At 49.0% G+C, this 8,873-nt stretch overlaps 1 protein-coding gene across 1 annotated transcript; it reads left to right on the top strand.

Annotated features, from left to right (window-relative positions):
- Positions 1-2,043: 2,043 nt before the first annotated feature.
- Hoxd3 (homeobox D3) lies at positions 2,044-8,189 on the top strand. Its single transcript, XM_013122389.3, has 2 exons — positions 2,044-3,798; positions 5,535-8,189. The coding sequence occupies exons 1-2, from the start codon at positions 3,258-3,260 to the stop codon at positions 6,290-6,292; spliced, it is 1,299 nt and encodes a 432-aa protein (XP_012977843.1). The 5' UTR covers positions 2,044-3,257; the 3' UTR covers positions 6,293-8,189.
- Positions 8,190-8,873: the final 684 nt, after the last annotated feature.

Here is an 8,873-nt window from a genome sequence, read left to right on the forward strand (position 1 = left end):
TGCCTCCTACGCAGAGCCTGCTTTCCACTTCTGAAAAGTGCCGGGCCTTGGGAAGTGTTTTTCTTTTCATTCCTTACTGAAGCGTTTACTGCTGCCGTGGTCGCAGTCATAAATTTTGTTACAAACCACAATGACAGGTGCATTGATATGCACCGTGAGAGCTCCAGCTGCTTAATAACCCTGTCCCCTGGCCGCTGTGAGCGCCTTTTATTTATTCGGTATCATATTAGGTATTGATCTGGGCAGAATTAAGTGCAGTGAGCAAGTATCAGGGCTCCGTTGCTTCTGAGGCTAGGCCGGCTGGGCGGGCCAGCACGGCCGGGGAGCGAATGATGCGAACTCTGAGAGGGTGCCTGGCCTTCCTCCCGGCTGGAAACCATTTGGCTCTGTCTTCTGGGCCTGAGGTTAGGCCTCCAAGCTGAGTTGGGTAACTTCCAGGGGCTTTGGGAAAGGACTAGCCAGTCCAGTTAGGTGACCCTTCCCAAAGAGGAGCTGAGGGGCTCCAGAGGACTGGGTGGCAGCCCTGTTCCGTTCCACTGGCTCGGGAGAGGGTGGGGGTGGATGGAAAGAGGAGGAAGAGGAGGAGGGGGAGGGGCTAAGAGAAGGAGCGGAAAACTGAGGACTACTCCAAAATAAGTAGTCCTGCTCAACTGCCCCTCCCCCAAAGCTGTGTCCCCCCCAAGGCATTTGGATCTTGGCGCTCAAATGAGCAAAGGTACCAAAGGGTGAGAAAAGAAAGCCTTAAAGGGGGGGGGGTGATCGAAAAGATGAGCCACTGAACAGTTGACCATTGTCCAAATGATTTATGACCCAGTCCCGGTTTTTAGGTTCAAGCAGAGTTCACAAGGAGTAGGGATTTCTGGAAAGAAATAAAGTTTTTTCTTTAAATCAGTTTTGGAGCAATATTCTCAGGTTATGCTTTGGAAGCAGGGCTTCTTCATGGCTCGGGATGGTGGGTGCTGCAAAGCCCCCCCCCAAAGAGAACAGCACCATTGCTTGTAAAGAAATGGACATTAGACCATGGAGTGGGAAATTCTTTAAGGCAATGTAAACAGGCAAGAGATGACTCTGGTTGTGAGGACTATCTGGAACCTCTGAGGTCTTTATAGAGAGATTTTTCTAGGAACGTGCCACAGGCGCAAAAATAATATGTAAAGCCATCTGTCCCATAGGCTTGCTTAGTTCCTCAGGAAGCGATTTTAATGTGACTGGTCCACCTCCCAAGACAAACTTGGTCAACACAGAGGCAGAAGGGGGATGTTTTGCTTCCACAGTTGTCAGTGGAATGACAAAGCAGCAGCAAATTCTGGTGTGCTCAGAAGCCTGATGCAACCATTTAGACAAGCAGAAGAGGGCAGGAGCCCTGAAAGGCCCTAAAGCTTAGTCAAGCCAGTTTGGCAGGTCCTTTGGCCTGGGGCAAACATATATAAATATTAGTCACAGAATGAGGATTTAATGTCCATTTGGTGTTTGGTAACTTTAGTAGCAGTGATTGGTATTGAAAACAAATCAAAAGAATTAGTCTAGCTTTGTTAGGTGGCTATCTTAACTGCATACTTTTATGGGGACTAGTAGAAACAGTACCTACAACAAACCGTTTCAGTATTACTGCAACCCAATGAGGAGGACCCATCTCTCATCAAGATTAATGGCATATTCACTTGTATTCTAAAACAAAATGAGCAACCATACTACCAAACAAAATTTGGAGGGTTTTCTTAGTTGGTTGAGCTTCCTGGTAAAAATAGAGGGGGAAATTAATGCAGAAGTGTTTTGATTCCTGTGTTTAAATCTGACTGGCCATAAATTGCATGATGTGGTCTCTCATACTGGTGAAAGTCAGGGAGAATTTTTGGAAAGAAACTTTGTCAGGAATTTAGGCCAGAGAGCTGACCTGTGAGTTTTCTTTATCAAACAGACAAAAGTGACTGAATGATATTAGTTATACTTTAACTCCTCAGAACCCTTTCAGAAGGGGCGGGAACAGCATCCCCCCTATGAAGAGTGAGGGCATACAAAAGGGGAAGAATTTTTCTTAGCCCCCCCATCCTTCTAATTCTGAGTCCATTCATCATGTCATGAGAACTTCTCTCATTGGTTATAGGTCAGATGGGAGGTGGGGCAGAATGGAAGGTCCAGAGCAGAGGTCAATAATAATAATAATAATAATAATATCTATTTATGTAAAGATACAAAGAAAAATGATAAAGTTATAAGAGCATTCTCCATTTACACACTCTACATTTTCAAGATTTAAATCCCTTTATCCATTTTCAGGGACATCCTTCTAAATGTAGCAGAAGGACAAAGTAAGGGGTATGCGGAAAATGTAGATGAAAGAGACTTTTTTGTTGTTTCAAAGTAAATCTGGGAGCCTTTAAGTCTTCCTTTTGTTTTTTACTTCCTAGTTTTCTATACTGTAGATTTCATAGTGCTGACCCATAAAACTGTGAATTCTCACCCTGTCATCAAAGTGGACTGTCTGGGTCCTCAAAAAGGATGCTGTGCTTTTGAAACTAGGTGGGAAAGATGGTTTTGGAGGGAAGCTCTGGAAACTCTGGGTGTGCAATAGGGCATTTTTTCCTATCCATCCAAACACCTGGTTATGGTTTTGGAGTAAGAGGCCCCCACATAGCTTTCACAAAGCCCTTGGCTTGATCTCTAGCACCAAACAAAACGAAACCCCAGGATTATGCAAAGACTAACTGATTGTGACCTGTTCACTCACTCATTTATCCATTATTCAATAACCATTTATTGTACATCTACTTGCAGGGTATTGCACTGAACACTAGTGATATATAGATGAATAAAACACAATCCCTCCCTTTAAGGAGTTCATAGTTTAGGAGGAGAATCAGCCAGTCATAAGTGTTTTCCCATGCAGGCCCAAAAGCTATATTGACAATTTTGGAGAAAGACAATTCCCCAAGAGAATCTTGGGGTGGAAGGAACTTCTTCCTTAGGCTAAAGTTGAACTCTCACGTTTAGGAGAAATCCAACTTTTCCAAGAATTCATATAAATTGGATTTCATGAAACCCCCAATCCAGAACCTTGCCCATCCTTCCACATCAAAGTGAGTGGGAAGCTGAGAGCTTATTCTAACCCTTCTATATTGATTGGTCTTGTCAATGACAGTCTCTCTAGGATCTCTCCCTTTTTTTCTTGACAGGTCATCTGGAGCCTTGGAGCTGGCCCAGCTCTCTCAAGATTCAGCAGACACTGGCCTTGGTGGCGAAGAAGACAGTGGTAGTCAATGTTATTTGGACAGGGTCAGCAGGCCCTGGAGCTTCCTGAGTGCACCATGCAGAAGGCTGCATACTATGAGAACCCAGGACTCTTTGGGGGCTATGGTTACAGCAAAGCCACTGACACCTATGGCTACAGCACCCCTCATCAACCCTACCCGCCCCCTGCTGCTGCCAACTCCCTGGACACTGACTATCCAGGTTCTGCCTGCTCCATCCAGAGCTCTGCACCTCTCCGAGCCCCAGGTCACAAAGGAGCTGAACTCAATGGTAGCTGCATGCGGCCTGTCACTGGGAACAGCCAGGGTGGGGGTGGTGGCAACCAGCCTCCTGGTCTGAACTCAGAGCAGCAGCCACCACAACCCCCTCCTCCGCCACCCACTTTGCCCCCATCCTCGCCCACCCATCCTGGAGGTGGAGGACCTTCCAAGAAGGCCAAGGGCGGGCCCAATGCTTCCAGCTCCTCAGCTACCATCAGCAAGCAGATCTTCCCCTGGATGAAAGAATCCCGACAGAACTCAAAGCAGAAGAACAGCTGTGCCACTTCAGGTAGCTCTCTGGGCAGGCTGTCCCTGGACCACATCCCTCCAGATTGGCCCCAAGAACCAGTTACCTGGGAGCCAAGAGTCCCAGGGCTACCAGAGCAACCTTAGCAACAGCATATCCAAATGTAGAAATGTCTGTTCTTTCTAGTGACTTTGGCTGGGTGCATGGACTTGCAGAGATGGGTGTGCTTTCATTGCTGGTGCCATTGCTGGTCTGGGCTCATGCTTATTAATAGAAAGTTCTCTCTTATGCTCATATTATCTGCCTTCCCAGGCACTGGTCGTGGCTCAGCTTCCTCTTTCACCCACCAGTCCTTCAAATGTGAAGACTGGCAGGGTGCGGTTTCATACACCTGTAATCCCACCACTGGAGGCTGAGGCAGGAGTATCTTTAGTTCAAGGAGAGCCTGAGAAACATAGTGAGTTCCTGGACACCATTAAGAGATCTTGTCTCAAAACAGGAAACCAAGTCAAGGCGAACGATACCCAAAGCAGAAGGAAAAGAACCATGTCCAAATAGGTTATAAACATTTTCCATTTATTTTGTTTAACTTTCCAAAGAACTCTTTAAAATAGATATGTAATAACATCCTCATTTCCCCCAGATTCACAGAACTACCAAGTGGTAGCCTTTGAATCTACAGGGTATGACTTCAGGGTTTTCAGGCACAGCTGTGAGACTCAGCCCACTCTAGTGAATCTGTAACAGGCAAGAGCGTGCTCTAAGGGCAGAGAATAATTTGGAACAGTAGCAGCTGTGCTTTCACAGCCTGGAAAGAGAGACTCCAGAGCTGAGGAAGACTTCTCTTGGGTCTGGTGAGGAGTGGATGCCGGCTCCTCTCTGCTCAGACTGCTGCTTCTTGAACATTTCTGGCTTGTGTTCTTGGTGGGGTTTATTTTCCAGGTCTGGGGCTAGTCTGAAGCCTGGGATGTGACATGTTAGCGGGTCTCTGCTCTGCCTGATGCTCTCCGGGCTGTGGCTCCTAGGGGAAAGTATCTTCCTGCCTGAAAGCTCCCTCCTCTGCCCCTCCCTCCTTAGCTCAGACTCAGGCCCTCCCTCCCAGGAGAAATCCATTTGTCTTCCCTGTGAAGGAGTGGACAAGCAGCTGAGGGGTGGCAGGGGAGGCGAAGCCAGTGCTGAGGCTGCTGCTCCTAGCATTGCCAATATGCAACATGCTTCCAGCCTGGCCTTGGGATCCCCTAAAACTCCAGGGCAGTATCTGGGGTGGGGGTATCAGCACCTCCCTGCCTTTGGGTGCACCTGGCTGGAGTGAGGTGCCCAGACCCTTGCCCACTTCTTTGCTTGTAAACAAACAAGGCAGGCTGGAGCTGCCTCTAACCCTCCCCCCCCAACCTCCAGCCCCCAGTCCCCAGCAGCAGAGGTTGGGAGGGGTATCCAAAGAAGTCTGGCTTTTTTGACGGGGAGTGTCTCATGAGCTGCTCTTAGCCTCGCAGCAAAGTCCTTCGTGGCCTGTGGGTTGAGACGAGATGATGAGGTAAGGTGTGGAGGAAGGCAAGGGCCGAGTCAGGCAGAAGTTACAGGTGCGACTGACAGGTAGGCCTAGAGGCCAGTAGAATGAGTGTTCCCTCAGACATAGGCCTCTCAAAAACCTCCACCCAGCTCGAAGCAGGACTGGAGGTGAGAGGAGAGGAGGAAAATGGAGACAGGAAAGCAAAACCCTCCTTCCTGAGGTTTCTTATCCCTGGCTCAGCACCCTGTCTGTCTCCCCCACTGTCCAGGAGAGAACTGCGAGGATAAGAGCCCACCGGGCCCAGCCTCCAAGAGGGTGCGCACGGCGTACACGAGCGCTCAGCTGGTGGAGCTGGAGAAGGAGTTCCACTTCAACCGCTACCTGTGCCGGCCGCGCCGCGTGGAGATGGCCAACCTGCTGAACCTCACCGAACGCCAGATCAAGATCTGGTTCCAGAACCGTCGCATGAAGTACAAGAAGGACCAAAAGGCCAAGGGCATCTTGCATTCTCCGGCGGGCCAGTCCCCAGAGCGCAGTCCTCCTCTCGGAGGAGCGGCGGGCCACGTGGCCTACTCCGGCCAGCTGCCGCCGGTGCCCGGCCTTGCCTACGACGCGCCCTCGCCACCCGCTTTCGCCAAATCGCAGCCCAACATGTACGGCCTGGCCGCCTACACGGCGCCGCTCAGCAGCTGCCTGCCGCAGCAGAAGCGCTACGCGGCGCCCGAGTTCGAGCCCCATCCCATGGCGAGCAACGGCGGCGGTTTCGCCAGTGCCAACCTGCAGGGCAGCCCGGTGTACGTGGGTGGCAACTTCGTCGACTCCATGGCGCCCGCGTCCGGGCCGGTCTTCAATCTGGGCCACCTCTCACACCCGTCTTCGGCCAGCGTGGACTACAGCTGCGCCGCGCAAATCCCTGGCAACCACCACCACGGACCGTGCGACCCTCACCCCACCTACACAGATCTCTCGGCTCACCACTCGTCTCAGGGACGCCTGCCCGAGGCCCCCAAACTGACACATCTGTAGCGGTAGCCGGAGGCCTGGTAGCTCGGAGCAATTACCTCTCTGGTTTTGGTGACAGGGGTGGTGGGGGGCAGGGCCTGAGGGGCAGTTCGTGGGACCCCCCCTCCCCGATCTGGTCTGGCTGCTGCCTAACAAGTCTCAGGCTTCCAGCGGCCGAGGCTGACACGACTGGGCCTCCCCTCCAGGCGCGCATCCTCCTTTGGGTGACTCGCCATAAATCAGCCGCAAGGATCCTCCCCTGTAAACCTGACAGTGCCATATACTGCGGACCGAGGGACTCTAATCTGGTAATGGTGTCCCTAAGGTAAGTCCGAGACCCATCCGTGGCGTGTCCTGAAGAGGGGCTAGAGCCTGGAGAATCCTGGACCTGGCCCTTCCGTCTAGCTTAGTTTCAGAGACCTTAATTTATATGCTCCCTCCCCTCCTGTAAAGATTGCATCGGACTAAACAATCTGTATTTATTATTTGAAGCGAGCAATTTCGTTTCCCTGATTATTTATCCTCGTCTCGATGTATTTATGTGTATATTTGTAGAATTCTCCAGCCGGGCCTAGGTACGCGCTCCCAGGCCTTGGGGGCCACATTTCACCTCTTTAGTCCCCTTGGTCTGAACTAGTTGAGAGAGTAGTTTTGAACAGTTGTAACCGTGGCTGGTGTTTGTAGCTGATATAAAGGACCGAGATCACAAATGGTCCTTAATGGGTAGAGTCAGGCAGCCCGGTGGCATAGTACGGCTCACTTTAGTCGTTTCTCAACAGCCGAAGCCCTCACCACTCGACACAGCTTATTGATTACAAATTGTCTGGTACTATTTGAACAAACATTTAGAATAAAAAAATTTTCTCAGTTGGAAGTGTATCTGTGTTAATCACGCTCATTTGCAGGCAGACTACTCTGCCTTGATCCCTCGGTAAGACCCCACCCCCCCAGTAAAAAAGGACCCTCTGAAAAATATTTTATTTATTCGGAACCTATTGCACGAATTGTCGTGGAGGAATGCTTGATTACATTCACTCTATTGAAATTGTAGGAGGGATGATGGCAATAGAGCTTTCTACGACCTCTTTCTAGTCTAGATATGATCGCTACATGGAGGGGAGGGCAGAGCTCATTTTTCTACATTAAATAATAAAAATTAAACTTTGGGGGAAAACTGACAATCAAAGAAAAAGCATAAGAGAAACAGGGAGGATTAAGCTATGAAAAGCTAAGGTGCAGGGTATAAAAAGAAATGACCATGCAAAAACAAGCACCCAGGCTTTTATCTCTAGGAAGCGCTCAAGATTTTTTTTTCCTTTGTAATGGTCAGTAGTTCATTTCAAAAGAAAACAAATGTTCTCCATAAATGTAAAATAATAAAAGTTTCATTAATGGAACATAACACGTATAAACACCTTGTTTACTCCTGTTTCTTTGTGCAAAACGGGCAAAAAGTGTACAACATTTATAATCGTTTTGTAAATATTAGTGTGACTCCAGCTAGGGTCGGGCACTTACACCCACTTCTATAGTAGGGGGCACTTGGAAAAAGGTCTTCAGACAAGGTTCAATTATTTTGTATTTCAGCGAAGTCTGCCCACGCATTTCTGTTTGGTTTGGCAAACGAGCAACTCCCACGACCAGCCTGGTGACACGAGGTGGAATTCCTATTGTGTGGAAATAGATTTTTCTTTTCTGGTGGAACAACAATCGTTTTCTATTTGGATGTTTGTGTTTCGCTCAGTAATGATGACTCAAAATAATATTTAGTTTCCTTGTTCATTTGTGCTGTTTTAAAATGGCATGCTAGGCTGGGGTGGGAAGGGGTATCCTTTTGCTAAATTTCACTCTATCTGAGCAAGTTTAAAGTATATATGTTGTAGAACTGTATCAACAGAATAAATGACTTCAATTGAAGGCATATTTTACCCACTCTCAAGGCTTAACCTTGTTTTCTATGAAACTTGCATTCATAGGCAGAATCTATAATTGTAAGAAATTATTTTTTAAGCTCTTAAGGAAATCAAAGAAGAGCTAGCTGCCTTGTAGGAAATCAGAGCCACCTTTCTTAACTGGCTAAATATTAAATAGATGAATTGTCAAGCTGTTTAGCTTCAGCCCGGTTTCTCTCATCTCCTCTTCCTACCATAAATAATAATAAAAATACATAATGCATCATGGCTTCAGGCGTTTCCCAGCGCGGTGTGTTACCGCAGGAGTATCTGCTGAGTCTGCGGGTGTCTGCAAAACCCCAAGTGTCATCTGTGGCTTAGGGTTTCATGGATTAGACTTTAAACAGTGTCTAGCCCGGCTGACATCAGCTTCCTCTCACACATAGCCTCTAAGGAAGTGTAAGGCTGGGGGCTCCCACTCTAGGCAGCCGCAGCCTCCCAGGCCCTGCTGCGGAGTAAGGACGTTGGGAGAGGGGGGGGGAGGGGGTCGCTTCGACCAAATCCCGGCCGTCTCCCACCTCCTGAAGTTCTAGAGACATCAGAGAATTGCTTGGTTCTTTCCTGCCACTGGCGGGAATCACGTGACGGGCACACACGCTCCTGGCGTGGGTGGCGGCGGCGGCGAGTTCTGGGAGGGCGCACTCCCACGCGGC

Source organism: Mesocricetus auratus, unplaced genomic scaffold (genome assembly GCF_017639785.1).
Source record: "Mesocricetus auratus isolate SY011 unplaced genomic scaffold, BCM_Maur_2.0 Super-Scaffold_100004, whole genome shotgun sequence".
NCBI lineage: Eukaryota > Metazoa > Chordata > Mammalia > Rodentia > Cricetidae > Mesocricetus > Mesocricetus auratus.